General features: G+C 45.2%; 1 protein-coding gene across 3 annotated transcripts; it reads left to right on the top strand.

Moving 5' to 3' along the window:
• The first annotated feature begins 328 nt into the window (after positions 1-328).
• LOC123443211 (tRNA (guanine(37)-N1)-methyltransferase 1) lies at positions 329-14,245 on the top strand. Of its 3 annotated transcripts, none has more exons than XM_045119514.1 (9): positions 329-1,168; positions 1,379-1,477; positions 6,045-6,164; positions 6,251-6,417; positions 7,312-7,385; positions 7,684-7,826; positions 8,706-8,817; positions 13,033-13,142; positions 13,812-14,245. In XM_045119514.1, the coding sequence occupies exons 1-9, from the start codon at positions 410-412 to the stop codon at positions 13,920-13,922; spliced, it is 1,695 nt and encodes a 564-aa protein (XP_044975449.1). In that variant the 5' UTR covers positions 329-409; the 3' UTR covers positions 13,923-14,245. The 3 variants fall into 3 exon arrangements, with proteins under 3 accessions (XP_044975449.1, XP_044975448.1, XP_044975450.1); XM_045119513.1 differs by lacking the exon at positions 13,812-14,245 and adding an exon at positions 13,242-13,612; XM_045119515.1 differs by lacking the exons at positions 13,033-13,142; positions 13,812-14,245 and adding an exon at positions 8,137-8,245 and having other exon boundaries at positions 8,706-8,794.
• Positions 14,246-25,311: the final 11,066 nt, after the last annotated feature.

Genomic DNA, 25,311 nt, shown 5'->3' on the forward strand with positions numbered 1-25,311 from the left:
AGGCCGGGGAAGCGCCTGAACGGTCGCCGGAGGGCGCGGGCGGCGGCGGCGCGGCCGGATGAGGGATGGAAGTGGGAGAGCGAGCACGTGAGAGTCCAGCGCGCGGGAGCGGGCACAACAAATAAGCGGCGCACGATTGCGTTTCGGCCAGCGCGCTGAACTGCATATGCCGCGCGTGCAGTTATCCGCTGGAGCCACCCGCCGTGTTGTGCGCGCGCTAAAACGGCCTAGTTTGCGGAGCGACGCTAGTTTAACGCGGGTGTTGGAGATGCTCTTATACGAGGGTATATATACCCTCAAATTCATCGCAACTGTTCCATCATTTGCTCTCTCCCTCTTTCCTTTTGCTTTTTACAGCTCTAGCTTGTACCTGATCCGAGTCCAGTTCCCCTGCTTCACCCCCTATTCCATGGTGACGCCGCCGCCGCCGCTCCTCCGACTCCATCCTCACCGCATCCTCCCTCGCCTCCGCCGTTTTACCCCTGGCCGCCTCCTTCTCCGCCTCCACCCTAAATCCCTCTACGCCACCGCCTCCACCTCACAAGCCGCCCCAACCGCGCCTCTCCAACCTCCTCCCCACGGCCCCTCGCTCCGCCGCGGCCGCCCAACGACAGGCCAACCTCCGGAAGCGCCCCTCTCCTTCTCGCGCACATTCGACCTCGCGGCCCTCCGCGTTCCCGCCGCCGCCTGCGCGTCCCTCGAGCGCCGCCTCCGCGGACACTTGCTCAACTGGCCCCGGGTCCGCAACATCGCCCGTCTCCCCAACGACGACGGCGATGGCTTCCTATCTCCCCCCAAGTCACCCAGATCCTCCTCCGCCCTCCCGCCGACCGCGGTGGCGCGCCGCGAGAAGCTAGCCCGCGAGTTCAATGCCCGCGGCTTCGTGGAGTTCCCCATCCTCGCCAAGATGTCACGGCCCGCCGGGCGGACGCGAAGGGAAACGAAGGGGAGAGAAACCGGCGGCAAGGAGACCAAGTACGAGAAAGACAAGGTCTATGTCGTGGAGGTGCTGGAGCAGGGAGGGGAGGACGACGAAGACGAATGGAAGGGGTTAGTCGGGGACGAGGGGTTCGGGAAGGGCGCGTGGCGAGGGGAGCCCACCCGGCTGCTGCTGCTGGATGAGGGCCACGCCAAGAGAAGAGTTGACGAGCTCCCCGAGGCCGTCAAGGTGATGATATCCGGTGCCTTCCGTAACATTAGATGTTCAGTGTAGAAACATAGCTTAGGGAAGTTCCTTATTGAATGTTATTGTGGAGAATGAAGACTGGTTGAATGAAGAATGGGGCAATGTGCGCTGGTGATCAGCAATCAGCACATTGTACTGCCTTTCATTATTCAACTGCAGATTTGTTACTGATTTAAGTTACCACTTTTGCAGGTTGTGTTAGAACACGAAGCCGAGCATGGTGGACCTTTTGCCTATGAGCTTGTACAATGCCAGATAACCCTGTTCTATAATTACTGGCCGATGAATGAGGTACCATAACATTTGTGTACATCAGATCTGATTCTATATTTCTTCTTTGGAAAGTCAGAAATATATTTGTTCTCTTTCAGCAATTAAGCGAAATTATCGTTATTAGTACAATCTAAAATCCCCCCACATACAAAAAGTTAAGCATGATTTGTGTCGAGGGCTAATACTTCTGAAACTGGCTTCATGTTGCGTCTCATTTCCAGCAGAACTCACAAGTTAAGTACTACTCCCTCCGTATCAAAATATAAGATGTTTTTTGTCACTATGACAATCTCAAAAAAAGTCTTATATTTAGATGCAGAGGGAGTAAATGGAAGCTGATACATACAAACTTGCTCTAGCATCAAAGAAAGATAGTTATAAATTTTGTTTCTTGGGCAGTGTTACCTAGGTATGGCAAGACTACTTTAGCTTCTATAACGAACATTAAGACTCACAAGGAACTTCGAGCTATTAGGCCAACTCCAGCGCGCGACCCCATCCGGTCCGAGTGCGTCCGTTTGGGGTAAAACAGACGAATAGCGCGGCCCCAAACGGACAAATGTCCGTTTTTCGGCCGTTTCCGACCCATCCCCAGCCCAAACTTGTGCGGCGTTTGGGGAGAAACGAACAACGCGCGGACGGGCGGGACGCACGCCCTGGCCCGCCTGTCGGGGACTGCCGATTCATCCCCCAAGCCTCCACCGGCCCCTCCCCGCCCAACCCCGCCGCCGGCGCCGCCACTATTATCCGGCTGCCTCCTCGCTGCTCGCTCCCCGACCGTCCATACCAAAACCACGTTTCACCATGGCCGCCATCCGCCCCCGCTGCCTCGGGGTGATTCGCGGCCTCTTCGCCATCACGACCGCAAGCTGTTTGACACTTTGCCCACAAAGGTATGGATAGTGGAGATGAATTTTTCTTCAACCACTTCATTTGTTCATCGGATGATTCGTCCTCGGATGACGAAGAACTTGTGGTGGCTGCACTGGTCGTTCATGACCACATTCAAAGGCAGCGGCCTCGGTACAGGGGTCAGTGCCTGGCCGTGCGCCCAACCTGAACCGTGCGAGAGAGAGAGAGAGGCCACGCCTTGCTCTATGTTGATTACTTTGAGAATACCGCACTCTTCAAACCGGAGAAATTCCGTCGCCGTTTTCGTATGTCGAGGCATGTGTTCAATCGCATCCGTGAGGGAGTGGTTCAGCATGACCCATTCTTTGAGTGCAAAATGGATGCCCTTGTCAAGCTTGGATTCTCCTCTTATCAGAAATGCACCGCCGCCATTCGCATGCTTGCATATGGAATTCCAGGCGATCTTGTGGATGAGTACGTGCGCATGAGTGAGTCCACATGTCTGCTTTCAATGTACAACTTCTGCAAGGCCGTGGCAGCGGTGTTTGGCCCCGAGTACTTGAGGCATCCAAATGCCGCTGACACAGAAAGGCTGTTGGCGATCAACGCCGATAGAGGCTTTCCAGACATGCTTGGCAGCATAGATTGTATGCACTGGGAGTGGAAGAACTGTTCATTTGCTTGGCAGGGCCAGTACAAGGGGCATGTGAAAGCGTGCACTGTCATATTAGAAGCGGTGGCTTCGCACGATCTTTGGATATGCATTCTTTCTTCAGCATTGACCGGTTCTCACAATGATATCAACGTGTTGCAGCGTTCCCCAGTGTTCGCTAGGCTTGCAGAAGGCCACTCCCCACCTGTCAACTTTGAGATCAATGGCCACCACTACAACAAGGGATACTACCTGGCTGATGGTATATATCCTCAGTGATCAACTTTTGTGAAGACAATCTCAAACCCCCAAGAAGAGAAGAGAAAGAGATTTGCCCAAATGCAAGAGAGTGCTAGAAAGGATGTGGAGCGTGCTTTTGATGTGCTTCAATCCCGGTGGGGTATCGTTCGAAACCCTGCATTGACATGGGATGAAGGGAAGCTTTGGGAGGTGATGACTGCTTGTGTGATCATACACAACATGATCGTCGAGGACGAGCGTGATGACTCCATTTTCGACCAAGGATTTGATTTTCAAGGTAACAATGTTGAGCCCCTGCACCAAGAACCGGCCACGTTTGAGCAGTTTACCCTATTCCATCGTGAAATCCGTGATTGGCACACTCATTTGCAGCTTCAAAATGACTTGGTTGAGCACATGTGGGATCACATTGGAAACCAATAGATGTATTGGTTAATTATCTTTATTCAAGACAATTTTGATTTGGTTGTAAAACTATTTTATTCGAGACAATTTCGATTGGGTTGTAAAACTATTTTTATTAGAGACAATTGATATTTGGACGTGCAAACTTGTTTAAAACATTGATAAATATGAATATATGGGCATAATGGCCGTGGCGGACAGGATGCGGCCGAAGGATGCGTCCGCGCGTTGGGCGCACGGCCACTGCATCCCGGGACAGGCACCTTATCGTCCGCCCCAAACGGACAGAATGCGGGCAAAACGGACGTCCGGATGGGGTCGCGCGCTAGAGTTGGCCTTACTTAATGACCACTTAATAGGAAAACTGATACATCAGTAACGCGCAAACACCGGTCCCAAGGCTGCGCACCAGTCACCCAAGTGAGCAGAGCCGACATCCTACAACGCCACGTCGGTTGAGCTGCTGCTGTGGCTTCTGAAACCTCTGCAACACTCACACACTGCCCCCGAGGCCATGCACCAGCCGAGCCAATGGCTTTGCCGCCCAAGCGACAGAAGCTGACACCCTACGACATTCAGAAACACGAAGGTGGTTTCTGCAGCCACCTCTTCGGCTTACAGAACATTTGCAATGCACAAACACCCTGGGCTCGAGTTCACAGACCAGCGGAGCCGACAACTCTGCCACATAATCGACCAGAGCCGACGCCCACTATGCCGCAGCACCATTGCGGTTTCGGAAGCCGTTGCCATGGTTTCCTTCCATCACACCCATCCCCACCGGCAAACTGACAATGGGAGGAGACCAGAGGCCCTGCCAGTCGCTGGGAATCAGGAGGCTGTCGCCTGCTTCGTTAGAACCAGAGCTTGGATCTTCACCCTAAGATTCCATCAGAAGGAGCAAGATCAGTGCTCTGCGACGATGCCTCCAAGGAGGGGAACAACACCTAAGGTGCCGACTAAGGTCAGAACTAGGTTTTCACTCTGAGCTCGGATACATTTGCCGACATAGGCGCACTAGCCTGGCCCATACAACTTACAATGTGCCATCAGCACCATCGACCACTCCGTCCATCCCAGGAAGCAACCGCCATGGCACCTCATGCCCTAATATACCACGCCACGCCCTCGAAGGCGCTGCCACACCTCCATCTGGATCCGTAGCTCTGTGCCGCCGCTACATATAAGCAGTCGACCCCATCTGTGGAAACGACCAACCTGAAGCACTGACCTAGGGCTGCTGCTCTGGCTTACCCCGCACCCTTGACAATCACTCCTCGTCAGCCCTGGCCCACAACACGACACTGATGCTGTCGAGCCTAGGATCTGGGTCACCAGCCCGCCCGCACAGCTCTGCACTTCCGCCGCGCGCCCACAACAGCCACCGCTGCAAACCCAGCGATGGGCCCTGCTTGTGGACAGATCCGGTCGGATTCAGCCTGCCTACACGTGAACGCAGATCATACGGTAGCCATGCCGCTTGTCTAACTCCGTCGCTTCTCCACCGAGGCACCGAGCACAATAGAACGCCGCACCTCTGTGAGCTCTGGTGCCCACAAGCTTGCAACGCGTCGCTGCAACAAGCTGACCAGGCCCCGCTGCTGCTGTAGCTGCATGGGCTTTGCCCGGGGGTATCTTTGCCAGCGGCGACAGGAAGGAGCAGGTCAGGGGGGTGGCAGCTGTGGGGCTTGGTTCGCGGCCTGAGTCCCGTAGGCTAGAGCGTCACAGGGTCTGGGTGTCGTGAGAGTATCCCTCAGGTTAAAGGAAAATAGCAATTGGATACTGATGGAAATCTAGTATATTGGTTAAAACATTTAAGTTTGTGGGCGTTCTAGAACCCTAACTTGTGGAACCTGATTTGTTGGGTTTCTGTTTTGTATTGGTATCTAATGATTGTGCTGTCCAGGTAGCACTGCCTTTGCAAATTCAGGATTCCGGAAAAAACCCAACCTGTTCAGGTAGATTTAACTGGCATTACACTGGGTCTGTTTCCAGTTGTGGTGATGTTCAGTTCTTGGTTCAGATGTGTTCACAGAAAATGCCATCAATATATGTTTTTGGGTAGTATTGGCAAGAAAAAAGATATGGTCAGATAGTTGTCACTTGCCACCTATAAAGCTTTGTATGAGTAATATATTTCTCTACTCACATGGCAAGACTGCGACTTTCGTTTTATATCCAGAAGCTAATGCATCATGACAGAAATATCTATAAGTACACAGAACACATATTCATGTGAATGTTCTGGAAACATGAGATTATACTAGCATGGCCGTGCATCATTATTTGTCCATTCCATTAGATGTGTTGATCTATGTGATTCACATGAAGAATTTGCATTATTCTCTTATTTTCTACCTTGTTCTCCACCTGTATATTATTTGAATAATTTGATTCTCAGTTTATCTTGTGTAGGTCTTGGAGGCATTACTTCCTGAAGGGATAATCATTCCTGCAGGCTTTGAGACAGTAGGACATATTGCCCACTTGAACTTGAGGGACGAGCACTTACCTTATAAGACACTTATAGCTCAGGTAATATCTGAGTACATAATATGTTGTTTCTTAACCATATTTTGAATCTTATTTTTAGTTCGGTCACAACTTGATTTGACATGCAGGTCGTTCTAGACAAAAACAAACCAAAGATCCAAACTGTTGTCAATAAGATTGATGCTATTCAAAATGATTACAGAACTATGCAACTTGAAATCTTAGCTGGCCACGATTCCCTTGTTACAACAGTTATTGAGAGCGGCCTTCGTTTTCGAGTTGATCTTGCAACAGTGTATGTTCTTATCTGTACCAATTCTGTTTGTTCTGGCCACATTTCGAATTTTTTGTCATTCTTAAATCACAATGAAGTTGATGATTTTTTAGCATAAAAAGATGCAACTTAATTAATGTGAAGCCTTCTGTTTTTATTATGTGTTGCTGTGAATAAAGGATCATCGAGAGTGGCCTTTGTTTTCAAGTTGATCTTGTAACAGTCTATGTGTATGTTCTTATCCATACCTGTGCTGTTTGTTCTGTCTTCATATAGGAATTTATGTCACTCTTAATAAATCTTAAATCACAGCGTTAGTTTTATTGTTAGTATAAAAGGATGCAAGATCATTTGCAATTAATGCGAAGCCTTCAGTTTTTATGATGTGTTACTGTGCCATAGTTTAGTGGCTAACAAACTACTCCCTCTGTCCCAAAATATAAGATCATTTTCGACACTATGTACTTTTTTCTAGTCATGATTGTTCAAAATAAATAAATCCTATTTTCCTTTTTTGTTCATAAGCTATTAAAAGTCAAACATCTGTCAAATTTAACAATAATCTAGATAACCCTCGGTATGCCTAGTGTCTGAAACCGTAAATAGTTCAATTGTCCATCATGAGGATTTACTGCTTCTGTTGAGAACATGACATAACATGTAGTTAATTATTCTAACTTTGACCACCAATTTTATAAAAGCCATATAAGATGGTCTTGTTCGTGTCTACAACAACAACAACAACAACAAAGCCTTTAGTCCCAAACAAGTTGGGGTCCTGTTCGTGTTCGGTTAATAAAATCAAGTATGTTTTGTCTTCCTTAAGTACTGATTCATTGTCCAAGTTTTTGTTTGTTCTCCAATCTTATAATGTTTCTCTTTCCCATATTAATGACTTATGATGGTCTGGTGCAGCTATTGGAATTCTAGATTATCAACAGAAAGGCAGAGGCTTGTCAACAGTATCTTTCAAAATTCTGATGTTGTATGTAAGTTCCAGCTCTGCTTGTTTTGAGTATATATGGTTTTGATGAATATTGGTGTTTGTTTACTGAACTTCGTTTTTTGTAGTCCCACAATATAACATGATGGAACTCTTAGGTCAGGATACATTGCCCATATTGGCGCCATTAGTCCATTACATTGTAGAGTAATTGTCAATAAATAATGCAATTTAATGTTGCTAATGTCATGTTGAAGCTGACCATTTCGCTAAACTGAGCTTTTCACTTAACCTTACTACTTCCCCTCACACAACTAACTATTTGATGTTGCATCCTCATGCAGGTGATGTGTTCTCTGGTGTTGGTCCAATAGCAATTTCAGCTGCGAAAAAAGTCAAATATGTTTATGCAAATGACCTAAACCCAGCTGCAGTCGAGTACCTTGAACGAAACATTGTTCTTAACAAACTTGAGAGAAAAATTGAGGTAATTGCCACTTGTACTTCAAAATATGCTAGGGTAGCACCCGTGCATTTATTTTGTCTGTCTAGATCTATGTGGGAGATGTAGGCCGGTTCATTAGTACTCCCTCTGTCCCAAAATAACTGTCTCAACTTTGTACTAGCTCTAGTACAAATTTGTACTAAGCTTAAGACACTTATTTTGGGACGGAGGGAGTATTAGTTATGCTAGTCGTTATAGTTAGCTGCAATCTTTATTTGAATATAATTGTATTATTTATTAGATTATATACTATTGAGTTCTATCAGGGCTAACATCACTATCTATTTGATAGTTGGCCTACCTTTCAGAATTGAACAATAAGATAGATCAATCTAGTTTCTCCCAAGGCTCATCATTTTAGTCCATGATCTCCTCCCTTCAAGCCAAGCTGGTCATCAACGGTACCTACCATGCTAACTTGTTTTGATAACAATCTACATTGCTCCTAGCTTTTAGTTATACATCCCATAGGATAATTGAAGATACTGTCCAGGGGATAAGATCAGAATCCTCTTGTGCTTGTGCTGACCTTACTGTGAGCGTGTGGGTTTTTCATGTGCCCTAGTTATCCAACTAGGGGAAAAGATCTCTAAATAAGGGATACAATCCTGGTAGTTAGGAAAAAGTTAGGATCAGTTCCCAAGAAGGCAAGTTATCCCCATCTCCGTATATAAGGTAGGACATATAATCCATATCAATGAAGCGATGAATGAATCTAGTTATTTTCAGTCTTCTTTCTTAGCATAATTAGTATTAGTATTCTGGTATGAACGAGAGTATATGGCAGGTATTCGATGTTCAGTATTTTTTGCGTTTTCATGAGTTTGAGGTGAAAGTTGCAAGTAATCTTCTGCTAACCAGGTATTTAACATGGATGCCAGAAGGTTTGTTAATGCGATGTTCTCAAGCCAACATGTGCATCCAGTCACACAAGTAGTAATGAATTTGCCCAAGGACGCTGCAGAATTTTTAGGTGAGTGTACTTTCCTGAGTAGTTAAATATTTTTCTTTTTAATGGTATAGCAAAATGGCCCGTGCGTTGCAACGGGAGAAAGAATACCACACGCTCTTAATTTATAAAAAATGATCTATAATCTGAGAATTTATAGTTACGACACAAACAAAAATGGTCTTATCCTATAAATGTGGAGTTCAAAATTTCATATGTCTTCTATTTCAACACGGCTTGCATGTATATTTAACACGTACAAAGAAACAGGCAAGTGACCTTTAATTTCATCTCCAATCCTGATTTTGTTGAGATGTTCATCCTCAATCCGGATCAATACCGGCATGAAAGAAAGATGAATAATGCATTATTTATTAAGATTGTATCCTAGCTAGTCTTTTTTTTTAAATTAACAGGTAAAATAACATCATATGCAGATTCTACATATTTTTCTAATCAAATTTCATATATAACATGTTAAATTTGGTGTTACGGTTTTGAAGATATGAGTATTTAAAAATAATAATAATATGTACTATGTGTTTAATGTCAGAAACATCAGGGTTTTTTCTATAAAATAGCATGACGGATTAAGAATACCTATTTTCTATATTAGTAGATATAGATATGTCCGAGGAGCTTTGTTGGCGCGACGCAATAGAGCAGACCGGGACGGAGTTCCTGCCGGTGACGGAGGACATGAGTACAATGTTAGCAAAACGGTCCGTGCGTTGCAACGGGAAAAAAACAATTATAATCTTTAATGATGCTGATCATATTATGTCTTTTAAAATTTAGGACATTTCTTGAAATGCATGAACATTTTTGAATCAGCAAACATTTTTTTCAATTGCACTCAAAAAATAATACACAATCTTTTTTTTCAAAATTATGGAATTTTATTGTTTTCACCAGCATTGTTCTCAAAATTATGAACATTTTTCTGAATATGCGAATATTTTTACAAAACTCCCGAGCATTTTTTGAATTAACAAACATTTTATGTTTTCTTCAAACTTTTATTTCAAAATTCTAAGTTTTATAAATTGCAAAAGTTTTTCAAAGTTCTAAATTTTTTAAATTAAAAAATGGAACAGAAAAATGAAAATAAAAAACGAGACTAAAAACAGAGGCACGAACTGTTTTTAATATTTTTACACGGACTTTTGTTTAAAATCGTTGACTTTTTTTATTTTATGGACATTTTCTCAAAAATTAAACATTTTTTTGTATATGCAAACATTTTTCAAAACTCCTGAGTAGTTTTTGAATTCTCAAAAAAATTATGTTTTTTTGAATATTTTATTTCGAAATTCTCAGTTTCTTAAAATTGAGAAAAGTTATTTTAAATTCTAAATTATTTAAAGTAGAAAAACAAAATGAAACTGAAAAGGAAAATTAAAAACTAAACTTAAAAAAACAGGCGACACGCATGGGTCGTCCGAAACAGGTGCGCTGCATCTTTTTTCAATGCCCAGAGTGTAATATAGGAGGAACCTACATGGGCCGGCCCAGTCCGAAAATTTCCTGCTTCAAACGTTTTTTATGACTTATAGGTGGCATTGGTGGGTAATTTTAACCAACTTTAGGGGCAATTTGAATGACGTACGACAGAAGCATTATTTGCTTTATTAATAGGTAAGATAAGCTGGATCTGCTTTACTATTAATATTTTTCTTTGGTGAAATCTCCTTGAAGATGCTGTGTGGGATTTTGGAAAATATAACTGCAAAGGATCATATGCATGAGGTACCTATGTCTCCCCTGTTGCTCATGCGCGAGTGGCCCACAAATTAGCGTGCGACCGTTTAATGGGGTGCCCAATCAATTGGCAGACCAACATCCCTATTTAATGTCACCCAACGATGGTGCTCCTCACTGAGAGGCACACCCTCCATTCTTACTCTTTGTTCGCTGATCCCTGAGGTGGCTTGTTGCCAGGCAACTTACGAACGTATATTAATTGGTAGAATTCAATGAAAGGGGCTGAGGTGGGACTATTAAACAGCGGAAACCTGTGCGTCCTTTGTATACCTTTTTGTAAAGCCTCTTTTGTAATCACGAACATATGTTTAGCGGTAATTGCAATCTAGCTTGGTACGGGAGATCATTAGTTTGAATCCCCCACTGGCAATTAGCCTTTTCCTCATTTTGAGAAAGCCCACTTGCGTGGCTATTGGCCCATAAACGAAATTCCTGTAGGAGGCCCAGTTGCCTGGCTCACGGCCCATAAACGAAATTCCTGTAGGAGGCCCAGTTGCCCGGCTCACGGCCCATAAACGAAATTCCTGTAGGAGGCCCAGTTGCCCGGCTCACGGCCCATAATGGTAGCGCAGCTACATGGCCTAGTACGGTAGGTTAGCAATGTCCCTTCCTGCAAAGCTAAGCATGTGTTCGTTGTTTTTTGTTTCTACCGGAGGTTAGATTGCATAGGAGTTTCAGAGGATATATCTATTAGAATTTCCTCTGATGCGTGTTTGGCTTGCAGGATTATGAACTATAGGAATTTTCCTATCGTCTACCCTGTATGCAATTTTGAAGGAAAATGGCACAACCTGTTGGAAGATTTACTTTGTTCCTGTGACATGAAAGTTTCTGTATTTTTTCCTGCGGCGACACCGCAAAATTTTGATGGCACATTCCTGTGTTTCAATCATTGTTCAAGAAATCGGTAACTGGTAGCTGCTCGGTCGGCTTGGGAGTAGCGATTAATCGATGAATCGGCCTATTAACTGGATTAATCGGTCGACCATTAATCGGTAGATTAAACAGAAACTTGTCAACTTATATCTAAAAATTTTATGTATCATACCATAATTCCATGCACCTAGCTATGTAATATACCAAAAATATTCTATTGTAGGCATATAAAAAATAGGCAAGAGGTAAAATTAATAATCGTTATACATCTAAATATATAAAATCTCAAAATTCAAATTGAGCAATTAAACATTTAAACTTATCCATATACTTGCTAACATACATCACATAATATACTACAGATAACAACCAAAACCAACAGTTTCATTCATCCATCTACAAAATTGTAATTCATAATCTACTAATATATGAATGCTGGATTCTCCAGTAAGGTATGGGGCGAAGATGGTAGTACCTTGCCTGCAGGTGACGCCATTGAGGAAGAGATTGGGGAGAATCCCATGGAAGAGGATGGGGATTGTCCAAGGGGGGTGGGGTCGAGGCAAGCGACCAGAATGGCGGAGCAACTAGATCTTTCGGGTGTAGTGTGGAGACTGGCACCGGTGAGAACACGACTAGCTACCAGCCAGGTTAGGAGGGAATGAAAGGAGCATGAGGAAGCACGAGGAGGGCCAAACCCTAGGTATTTAGTAGAAAGAGGGTGTGGGAGGCATTATGTGCCAAAATTTTGGGTTTCGTTTGCCCACCAGTTAATAGGCCAGTAGTGATTAATCGGTCTGACAACTAATTAATCGGTATGACAACTCATTAATCGGTCTAACTGGCCAATTACTCGGCATGACAAGTTAACACGATGAATAGGCATTATTCGATTCGGTCACCCTAAGAGTAGCGATTAACTGGCAAGTTAACTGGTTAATCGGACGAATTCTTGAACAGTGGTTTCAATTCATATAGGATTTCAACATGCATGACATTTGAATCCCACAGTTTTCCTATTCATGCGTTTTTAGAATCCTGCAAAGCGAAGGTGCAAATTTTGTTCGCGTCTGTCCATTATCATTTTATCCCTACCAGCACCATCTCTTTATGTAGAGGGATTTAATTAACTAGATGTACCTTCATCCGATTTACACCGAATATATTTCGAGCCTATTGCAAATTAGTTGTCCTGGAACCAGGCATTCCAAGTCCATACAAAGCAGGGACCGTGGACACATATATCCTTGTTTTAGAACATTACCAATATGGCTTTTGAAGTCGAAGAAAGACGCGGCATTGTTGGAGATGCTCTTAGGCCTTGTTCGGTTCCATAGGATTTCAAGGCGTTTGAAAGGGGATTGGAAGGGATTAAATCCCCAGCAAGTCAAAATCCACCTCAAACCCCTCCAACCCTCTCCAATCCCCTTGTGGTGGGGATTAACCGAACAAGCCCTTACCGGGAAATAATTACCTGCCCCTTACTATTTTTGCAGACCGATGTGTTCTCGAAAACATGTACTTTGTTCATTCTAATCAATAAATATGTTCTTGAAAAATTGGATGAATGTTCTTATGATTTCGCTCTTGTTTTTGTAGATGTCTTCAGGGGAATCTTAAGAAACAGACAAACAGGACATATTGCCATGCCAAAGATACACGTGTATGGGTTCTCCAAAGCCGAGGATCCTGAATACGATTTTCACGAGGTAAAGGCGATGTTTAGCCCAAACAGTATTTCGTTCTACTGGAATCAGTTATTTCTTTATCTGTGTTAACCAAATCAACACATATGCCCCAAATTGCAGAGGATAAATCTAGCTTTGTGTGACAATGTGCCGGGGGTCGAAATGCACAGAGTACGGCTTGTTGCCCCTGGAAAATGGATGCTCTGTGCGTCTTTTACCCTTCCAGAATCTGTCGCATCTGCAAAGGCGAATTACATTACCTGTTAAATGTTCGTGCATAAATTCATGTTATTGCACAAATCAGGGTGCCGCAGTTTTGTTGCAGTGTCGTAGGCCTGTACTTATTTTTATAAACATCTCCATAGTATCTAGAAACAAAAGGAGAAATCCAGATCTGCATGGACGCATGACCTGCAAATGCACCTATGTGGATAGTACATTCCGAAGAATAGCAAAAAAGATTCAAAAAATGCTAATTTATTCTGTAGACATTCTAGATTGTTCTCCATACGTATAAATTTTCATGAAGAGATCACATTTGTGATGCTTTAATTAAAAATATAGGCAGCCCAAAATACTTCAAAAATGAGCTTTTCAGATTGTCACTTTTTTTTCTCCTGATCACATCGAATGTTATTTCTTCATGAAATTTTGCACGGGAGTAGAACATTCAAACATGTGTTAATTCAGGCACATGTGCATCCCTGGGAGCAGAAACTCAGGGAGCGTTCGGACTCGCTCCGTGACGCGACTCTGCGCTGGAGCGGAATGACATGCAGTGTTAAATCACAGAGCTGCTAAAAGCCTGCTCCACGCGCTCCGCTCGGCGGAGAGCATCCGAACAGCCCATCGATGTCCCATCTGAAGTCTCTTATTTCAGTCTTTAACCAACGTTTCTTTGTACAATCTGAGCGCACCGATGAAGACGGTTTCTTTCTACAATCCGAGTGCACCGATGAAGACGGTTCCTGCGAATGATTAGGCCTAGTCCCAGAGTAATTTTTAAGAGTGTTCTCACACTTGAAAAATGTTGATGTAATTTTACCAGCCATCTTTAAAATGGTAATGTAAAATAAAAACAAGTGTTTGCCTATTTATTAAAAATATTTGTGTGGTTTTAAAAATGTATACGCCTTTTAAAGAGATTTTCATGTGCATCTTTATAAGATGTTTCTATATTTTGTAGAAAAAAACACATTTGTAAGAAAGGATCATCATATAAAAAAGAATAGACAACATCTATTTCCAAAATGTCATCTTGTATTTTAAAAGTGTTGCCATGTCTTTTAAAAATGGGAAACCATCTTGTATTTTAACATCTATTTCTACTCAACAGAATCCTGGGGGATAGCATTGAGCACCGCCGTGGTCTGCGGCAAGCCGATCCACTCTCCCTGCTGTTGTTCATCCTCTGCATCCACCCGCTACATCGTCTCCTTGAGGTGGCCACGAGGGGCGGCCTGCTTCACCCTATTCTTGGGAGGGCCGTGCGCATGCACACTAGTCTATACGCCGACGATGCCGTAATCTTCATCAATCCTGTGTTGCACGAGATCGACCAGGTACTAAACATCCTACACCTTTTGCTATCGGCCTAAGGGTCAACCTGACAAAATCCTCGGCCATCCTGATTGCGTGCGATGGGATTGACCTTGCTGCTGTACTTCAAAATTTTGGGGGAACCATTGCGGCTCTACCCACTAGATGCTTAGATTAGTGTGCCTACAATTCATCTTAGACATGATCCGGGCACGAATCGCAGGCTCAAAAGGAAGACTGTTGCCCATCGCGGATGGGCGCCTGCTAGTTCGATGTGTGCTCTCGGCCATGCCCACCTTTGCCATCACAGTCCTGCGGGCACCGAAGAAATTCTTCAAGGACGTCGACAAGGCCAGGTGATGATTTCTCTAGGCGCAAGACGAGGCGATCACTTTAGGAAAGTGCAAGGTGGGCTGGCAGGTGGTCACCAGGCCGGAGCGTGCCCGGGGCCTGGGCATCCATGATTTGTCGGCTTTCGGTCGAGCCTTGCGGCTCTGATGGCTCTGGCTGGCTTGGACGCAGCCGGCCCGCCCTTGGGTTGGCATGGGCACCCCTTGCAACGTCGCCGGTCATGCTCTGTTTGCGGCCTGCACGGAGGTGACCATCGGCGATGGTGCAACGATGTCTGTCCGCTCCTCCTCCTGGCTGGGCGACAGACAACTATGCTTGGCATACCGAGCGATCTTCGCCCAATCCATCCGCAAAAATAGGCCAGCCCGGGAGGCGTTGCACCAGGACAGATGGATCCTGGACCTTTGCCACGACGACTATGAAAGCATCATGCACCTGGTTTTGCAACTCGCTCGGGAAATCAAAAGCGCCGAAATCATTCTCGAAGAAGGGAGGGCGGACATGATCAGGTGGACACCGTGCACTTCGGGGAAGTACACTATACGCTCTGCCCAGTTCGATGACAACCCAGCGTTGAACTTCAAAACATCCATATGGAGGGTTTGGGCTCCGAACAAGATGAAGATGCTCCTATGGCTGCTAAATCTGGATAGACTCTAGTGCAACGACAGACTCCAACGACGCGTCTGGGACAACAAATACTTTTGCCAGCTCTATGTGCGGCACCTCGAGACCTCATCGCACCAATTTTAGGAGTGCTCGGTAACCATCCAAGCTTGGAATACAGCGGCAACCTCGGTTGGGTGTGGAGCACTATCACATAACAACCAGGGCAAGGGAACAACAACGACTAAGCGTGTCCAGATGATCATCGATGGAGCTCCTCCAGACACATGGAGCAATGGATGATCGTCGGAGCAAAATGCATTGAGCACCCATTAAGGGACGTACCTTGAGAGATAGCGGTCAGGCTAAAAGGCTAGCTTAGGAGCCCGCTAAGCTGACAGTGTACTTTTTCTTCATGCACCATTGATCACTTGATCAACCCCTGTTTATCCACTATCTTCCTCGTATTGAAACTGAAGCCAGAAATGGCCACTTCAAAAAAAGGGAAACACTACTATTCACCCGACTGATTTTCTTTCCTCCCTTCGCCACCTTGTGGTTGCGCCACGTGCCCCATGGGATCACGCACCACTTGCCTCTCGCGACGAGGCAACGATGACCACATGTGTGGGACAACGATGTTGCTTATTTGCTTCTCAAATCACCCACGGGCCAAGCTTCAGCCATAGCGAACGGTGGTGTCAATCTGCTTCCCCAGACTATCGACGACCCAAGCTCCGTCCATGGCGGACGCGGGTCTCATCGTCTGTCACACCCAAGATGCGACCCTATCATCAGTTTGGCACGAAGGCCTCGTCAGGGATAGAAGCGCATCTCGTCGTGTCGCAAGAATGGATATCGTTACAAGTACATGTACTGAAAAGAAGAGATACATAAAGAGTTGGCTTACACTCGCCACAAGCTACATCAGAGTCACATCAGTACATTACATAATCATCAAGAGTAAGAGCAGGGTCCGACTACGGACGAAAACAAACGACAAAAGAAGAACGACGTCCATCCTTGCTATCCCAGGCTGCTGGCCTGGAACCCATCCTAGATCGTTGAAGAAAAAGAAGAAGAAGAAGCAACTCCAAATGAACAATCAACGCGCTCGCTCAAGAAATCTTAACCTGTACCTGCAACTGGTGTTGTAGTAATCTGTGAGCCACAGGGGACTCAACAATCTCATTTCCAAAGGTATCAAGACTAGCAAAGCTTAATGGGTGAGGTAAGGTTAAGTGGTGAGGTTGCAGCAGCGACTAAGCATATATTTGGTGGCTAACTTACGAGTACAAGAAATAAGAGGGGGAAGATCTACGCATAACGGACGTGAACTACTGATGATCAAATGAATGATCCTGAACATCTATCTACGTCAGACATAACCCCACCGTGTCCTCGATCGGAGAAGGAACTCACGAAAGAGACAATCACGGTTACGCACACAGTTGGCAAGTTTTAATTAAGTTAACTTCAAGTTATCTAGAACCAGTGTTAAACAAAGTTTCCACGTTGCCACATAACCGCGGGCACGGCTTTCCGAAAGATTTAACCCTGCAGGGGTGCTCCAACTAGTCCATCACAAATTACCACAAGCCGCATAGAAATCCTCAATCACGAAGCTCGCGATCTCGTCGGATTCCCTAGTGGAAAACCTCAACTCTGAGATTACCCAAAGCATCACCGGAATCCCGATGCACAAGATATCTCGTCAAAGGTAAAACTAATCCAGCAAGGCCGCCCGACGTGTCGACGATCCCGATAGGAGTCGCGTACCTCGTTCTCAGGACACGGCGGATGAGCGATGGTTACCACGCCAAACGCTGAGTTGCCCCGGGTAGCGTTAATAAGCTGCTCTGTTTTGGACCGACACTCATGAGGAGCACTGGCCCGGGGGCTGATTAAAATAGTCCGCGGGTGCCGGCGGGTCCCTATGCAATTTTATTAGGTGATTAGGCAAATGTAGTACCAATGTTGGGCCTTGCCAGACCAGCTTTAATCTAAAACGAATTATCAAGGGGGTCCCCATAACAACCCCGATCGTGTTAGGAGCGCTCATTTATGGAACATAACACCGGTAGCCGGTAACTAAAAGGGGCAAAGGTGGAACAAAACACCAGGCTAGAAAGGCCGAGCCTTCCACCTTTTACCAAGTATATAGGTGCATTAGATTAAATAGCATTAATATGGTGATATAACAAGGAACCCATGCTTTTGCATGGAAGCAACTGCACCTGCAACTAGCAACGCTAACACAGGGTTAAGCAAGCAGTAACATAGCCAATCAGTGGTTTGCTAGGTCGAACAGGTTGAAGGTTTCATGGCATTGTTGAGAGGTTGATGTTTAACATGTGGTAGGCAACGAGACATAATCGATAGAAGCGATAAACTAGCATGGCAATGATAGTAATGGTATCTGGGGAAATGATCATCTTGCCTGAGATCCCGCTTGGAAGAAGAACGACTCCGTGAAGCAGACGAACCAACGTAGTCGAACGGGTCCTCACATCCGACACGCTGCGGAACTCTATCAAGACGAAGCAAACCGGAAACACAAATCAACACACGAAATTCACCACACGATGCACAACACATATGATGCATGAGCTACTGAAAACATGCAAGTCACGGCACGACAAATCACACAATCACACACTACACATTAAGTGAAGTTCAATATGCACGAGTTGCATATTGACGAAACTCCACGTTAATTATTTAGTTCACTCCCGGTTATCTACACGGCAATATTAATGTTGTCTAACATGCAAGGGGTGAAGCGGAAATTAAACTACCTATCTAGACATTTTAAATGAGGTCGGAAACGACATATAGCATCTCCGAGACGACCTCACATGTTAATTTACAATTCTGTCCAGATCTGAATTAATGCATTTAATTAGTTGTTAAACAGCAAAACAAATAGGTTCACGTGATTCTACGCGTCAAGGCAAGCAATCTACACATAAAGAACATCTCCAACGGAGCTACGGATCAAAAGATACAAGCACCGCAAGATATGATGGCATGAATGCAAAATGTGTGCAACGACGGTCACGAGCACTTCAAAACAAACAACCAACAAGATAAAATGAAACTACACGAGATTCTAAGCAAGTTTCATATAGGACACGATCAAATCGGGGCTACGGTTCAAAAACTACGAGCAATACAAGAAATGACTACAATCTGCCAAAATCAGCCACATAGCATTTACTACGCCCGACAACTACGGCTACACAACTCCGATAAACTCAAGCAAGGCATGGCACGGAAGAGGGCAAGAAGCACTACTACAAACTACTAACAACAACTAACATGGCAGCAAGGAGCACTAGGAAAAGAAGACACCAAATGGCATCTCACGCACTATTTCAGACTTGGTGAAAATTACACCCCCTGAAAGTGCAGTTTTTGATCTGAAGCAATATTGACAGCAGCAAAACTTATATCTACAGGACTCCAAATGGCATGAAACTTAACAGCAAGCTAGAGAAACACAAGGGGTACAACTAACTCCATTGGACCAACCCCAAAAGAGCTACAGATCACAAGATGCAAGCAAGACAAGACAGCAACAAAATAATAACAGATTCCAGACTTAGAAATATTTCAGCTCCTTCAAAACAGCACTATTTCTAGCAACTTGAGGGCAAGCAAAACAACACCTAAACATGCATTTATACTGCAACTAAAAATACCAGGGACTAAACAAAACATCCAAGATCAACTCTCTAGTTGACAACTAATTCAAACGAGCCACGGAATAAATTCTACGAATTAAACAAAAGGGCTTCACGGTAAAATATCTCGCAAACTAACTTCCTCAAAAGCTAAAACTAATTGCACAGAAAAATCCATGGGATTTTTCTACCCCGAAAACATATAAAATATGTGGGGTTTGCAACACAAAATAACGCCACACAATAATGCGAGATAATCACCTAGATACGAGAAAATAAACTACCGGCAAATCACTACGCGCAAAAATACAAATGACCGCTCTAAAACACACGGAAAAATAGTTCCTAAAACGTGAACATTTCTAATACGGCATTCGGGCAAACCGGACACGCGCGAAAAATAAACTACGGGCAAAAACATTATAGGCAGCACATTATTCTAGGCATATAGCGCGTTAACGACGTCAAATAAATATGCATGATTCAAAATCATATTCTACGCGTGAAACTACCACAAAACCATATAAAATACGTCTTGATCCGAACTACGGTTATAAAACTACGGGCGTTTATATTTACGTCTAAATCCTGAAAACAAAATATTCTCAGGAAAATCCTAATAAGCAAACGGGCCGAATCTGGAGGCGCAATTTAACTAAACAGTGCATGGGCGAAAAATTAGAGGGTTCGGGGGGCTGCTCACCTTAGCAGGCCTCGGCTTGGTCGGGCGCTGCTGGGCCGAGGGAGGCCTCAGGTGGAGCCAGGCCGAGGGGGCGAGCTGGGCCACGCCTTGGCCCTGGGGTGGAGCTGGGAGGCGGACTGGGCCGCGGTGGAGGCTGCTGCTGCTGACGAGCTGGGCCGCCGGGCGCTGGAGCGAGGCCCAGGAGCGCTGGAGGCGAGGCCGTTCGTCCCTTCGTGCTCCTCCCGCACGAGGCCGACAGCACACAGGGGGTCCGACGACGAAGGGGATCCCCGGCGAGGCTGGGACGCGGGGAAGGGGCGGATCGGCCTCCCGGTGGCCGGATCTGGCAGGGACGCGGTCGGGCGACGAGCAGTTGGTCGGAGGCTGGCCGGCGCTGCAGAAAGGCAAGGCGGAATGGGGGCGGCGAGGCGCAAGGCGACGGCGCATGGCGGCAGCGGCGAGGGGCGACTCCGGCCGGCGAAACTCCGGCGGGGCTCCGGCCTGTGGGGATCCATCGAGGAAGAGGCGAGGGGCGACTCCGGCCGGCTGCTGGCGACAGAGGACGGCGGCGCACGGGGCGAGCACGCTGGGAGCAGAGGAGGCGCGGCATACTCGGGCCGAGATGGGCTCGGGCGGGCCCGGCGGCTGGATGTGGGAGACAGGGGAGAGAGAGAGGGGGATTAGGGTTTGGTGCGGATCCCGAGGTAGATGGTGGTAGGCTGTCCCAAAATAATAGGAGGGTCTATTTATAGACAAATGGGGGGGGGCTCGGTTAACCGGAATCGCGCTCCGGAACCAACCGCGGGGTCGGATTCGGACGATTCCGAACGTGGGTATGGGTACGCGGCCGTGTAGAGGGAATATACGGAGATGAGAGGGAGAACGGACAGCGCGACACGAATTTTAAAACGCCGACAGACGTCCGACGGTAGACCGAATACGGTGCCGCTACGGTCGACCGTTCGGGTACCAGACGGTCTCCGATCGCGACGAAATTCGACACGCGGCTTAGCTATGACTAATCACAACCGCACGTCAAATCTCAACCCGATCAGAGAAAGTTTTAAACGCACTTTAAAAACAGGGTTTCGACGGTGCCGCGGGCGCGTGCGAGTGCGGTCAGGCTCAGAATGGACGTCGACGAGAACCCGCAACTACTAACGAATGCAAGCTTTGAAAACTGGCGGCAACGGAGATGCCGATGCGATGCAGATGATGCGCATGATGCGATGATGATGCGACAAATAAAATAAGCCACACGACGAAAACGGAAAGAGAGGGGAATCTTCTGGAACGTGGGCATCGGGCTGTCACATCGTCGGAGAAGATAGATGAAAATTTGGCAACAAAGGGTTTATTGCAAGACCTATTGCAATTACAACAGGGCTTTTTTGTAAAGGGCCCTGTTGCGACATAGAAAATCTCATATAAATGATCCTGCAATAAGACCCTTGTTGCAAAAAAATTCTACAACAAGACATATGTTGCAGAAAAACACATAAAATGATTCTACAACAAAACCTTTATTGCGAAAAATTTCCGCAACAAGATCTTTGTTGTATTTTTTTTTGCAAGGAGACTTCTGTTGCAGAAATACTGCAACAACAACACGCTTGTTGCAAAGTTAACTCCTCACATAGGTAGATCCGACTACCATCCTGTGACGTCCAAGATGCGACCCTATCCTCAATTTGGCACGAGGGCCTCGTCAGGGATAGAAGCGCATCTCGTCGTGTCGCAAGAATGCATATCGTTATAAGTACATGTACTGAAAATAAGATATATATATATATATATATATATATAATTGGCTTACACTCGCCACAAGCTACATCAGAGTCACAACAGTACAATACATAATCATCATGAAGAAGAGCAGGGTCCGACTACGGACGAAAACAAACGAGAAAAGAAGAACGACGTCCATCCTTGTTATCCCAGGCTGTCGGCCTGGAACCCATCCTAGATCGACGATGAAGAAGAAGAAGAAACAACTCCAAATGATCAATCAACGCGCTCGCGTCAAATAACCTTTACCTGTACCTGCAACTGGTGTTGTAGTAATCTGTGAGCCACACGGGACTCAACAATCTCATTTCCAAAGGTATCAAGACTAGCAAAGCTTAATGGGTGAGGCATGGTTAAGTGGTGAGGTTGCAACAGCGGCTAAGCATATATTTGGTGGCTAACTTACGAGTACAAGAAATAAGCGGGGGAAGATCTACGCATAGCGGAGGTGACTACTGATGATCAAAAGAATGATCCTGAACACCTACCTACGTCAGACATAACCCCACCGTATCCTCGATCGGAGAAGGAACTCACGAAAGAGACAGTGACGGTTACACACACAGTTGGCATATTTTAATTAAGTTATCTAGAACCAGAGTTAACCAAAGTTTTCACGTTGCCACATAACCGCGGACACGACTTTTCGAAAGATTTAACCCTGCAGGGGTGCTCCAACTAGTCCATCACAAATTACCACAAGCCGCATAGAAATCCTCGATCACGAAGCTCGCGATCTCGTGGGACTCCTTAGTGGAAAACCTCAACTCTGAGATTACCCAAAGCATTATCGGAATCCCGATGCACAAGATATCTCGTCAAAGGTAAAACTAATCCAGCAAGGCCACCCGACGTGTCGACGATCCCGATAGGAGCCGCGTATCTCGTTCTCAGGACACGACGGATAAGCGAAGCGTACGGTGGCCTGATAGACATCACCCGAGTTGCCCCGGGTTGGCTCCGCACGGTGCTCTGTTTTGGACCAGCACCATCAGCACTAGCCCTCCCTGTATTATGTAAAATTACTCCTCGGGTTCATGACGCCCTATGCTTTTAGAATTAACAAAATTATTATGTTGGGCAAATGTAGTATCAATGTTGGGCCTTGCCAGACCAGCTTTAATCTAAAACGAATTATCAAGGGGGTCCCCATAACAACCCCAATCATGTTAGGAGCGCTCAACTATGGAACATAACACCGGTAGCCGAAACTAAGGGGGCAAAGGTGGAACAAAACACCAGGCTAGAAAGGCCGAGCCTTCCACCTTTTACCAAGTATATAGGTGCATTAAATTAAATAGCATTAATATGGTGATATAACAAGGAACCCATGTTGTCACATGGAAGCAACTACACCTGTAACTAGCAACGCTAACACATGGTTAAGCAAGCGGTAACATAGCCAATCAGTGGTTTTGCTAGGTTGAACAGGCTGAAGGTTTTCATGGCATTGTTGAGAGGCTGATATTTAACATGTGGTAGGCAACAAGACATAATCGATAGAAGCGATAAAACTAGCATGTCAGTGATAGTAATGGTATCTGGGGAAATGGTCATCTTGCCTGAGACCCCGCTTGGAAGAAGAATGACTCCGTGAAGCAGGCGAACCGATGTAGTCGAACGGGTCCTCACATCCGACACGGTTGTGGAACTCTAACGAGACGGAGGAAAACGGAAACAAGCATCAACACACGATATTCGCCACACGAGGCACAACACATATGATGCATGAGCAACTCAATACATGCAAGACACGGCATGACAATTCACGACAATCAAACACTACACATTAAGTGAAGTTCAATATGCAACGAGTTACATATTGACGAAACTCCACGTTTAATTATTTAGTTCTATCCCGATTAGATACACAGCAATATTAAATGTGGTTAAACATGGCAAGAGGTGAAGCACAATTAAACTACCTATCTAGACATTTTAAATGAGATCGGAAATGATATATAGCATCTCCGAGACGACCTCACATGATAATTTACAATTCTGTCCAGATCTGAACTAACACTTTTAAATATTTGTTAAACAGCAAAACAAATAGGTTCACGTGATTCTACGCGTCGTTACAAGCAATTTACACATAGAGAACATCTCCAACGGAGCTACGGTTCAAAAGATACGAGCACTGCAAGATATGATGGCATGAATGCAAAATGTGTGCAACGACGATCACGAGCACTTCAAAACATACAACCAGCAAGATCAAATAAAACTACACGAGATTCTAAGCAAGTTTCATATAGGACACGATCAAAACGGAGCTACGGTTCAAAAACTACGAGCTAAACAAGAAATCACTACAATCTGCCAAAATCAGCCACATAGCATTTTCTACACCCCACAACTACGAGCTACTCAACTCCAATATACTCAACCAAGGCATGACACGATAGAGGACAAGAAGCACTATCACATACAACTAACAACAACTAGCATGGAAGCATGGATCACTAGGAAAAAAAGTCACAAAATGGCTTCTCACACACAGTTTCAGACTTAGTGAAAATAACAGTTTATGAAACTGCAGTTTTCGATCTGAAGGCATATTGACAGCAACAAAACCATAAGCTACAGGACTCCAAATGGCATGAAAATTCACAGCATGCTAGAGAATCCGAAAGTCTACAACTAACTCCATTGCATCAACCTCAAAAGAGCTACATATCACAAGATAAACTCATGCAAAGACAACAACGAAATATAACAGATCTCAGACTTAAAAATATTTCAGCATCTCTAAAACAACACTATTTCCTAGCAAGTAAAGAACAACCAAACCACACCTAAACATGGATTTCTATTGCAACCAAAAATACCAGAGGCTAGTCTAAACATTCAAAAGCAACTCTCTAGTTGACAACTTAATCATATCACGCACGGAATAATTCCCACGAACTAGACAAGAGGGCAACATGGCAAAATATCGCGCGAACTAACTTGCTCAAAAGCCAAAACTAAATGTACAGTAAAATCCTATGGATTTTTTCTACCCCGGAAACATATAAAACATGTGGGGTTGCACAACAATAATTTCACCACACGTAAATGCGAGATAATATCCTAAACACGGAAAATAAACTAGCGGCTAAACCCTACATGTAAAAATAACAATGACTACTCTAAAATACATGGCAAAGGGGTTCCTAAAACATGAACATTTTATCTACGACATTCGAGCAACCCGGACACGTGCGAAAAATAAATACGGGACGAATCCTATTGGGACATCACGTAAAACTATGCATTTGGCACGCTAAACTACGTCAAACAAATATGCAAGTTGCAAAATCGTATTCTACGCGAGATTCTACACAAATACCATATGCTACATGTCGCGATCCGACTTACGGTTAAAAAGCTACGGGCATTTATATATACGTCTAAATCCTGAAATCACTAATTGAAAAAAACCCTAGATGAGAAATACTACCGGGCCGGATCTACTACTAGGCCTGGCACAACTAGCACAACAAAAAAATGCACAGGCGCACGGGGTGCTCACCCTGGCCACTTGGGCCGGTGG

This window comes from Hordeum vulgare, chromosome 3H (genome assembly GCF_904849725.1).
Source record: "Hordeum vulgare subsp. vulgare chromosome 3H, MorexV3_pseudomolecules_assembly, whole genome shotgun sequence".
NCBI classification, from domain to species: Eukaryota; Viridiplantae; Streptophyta; class Magnoliopsida; order Poales; family Poaceae; genus Hordeum; species Hordeum vulgare.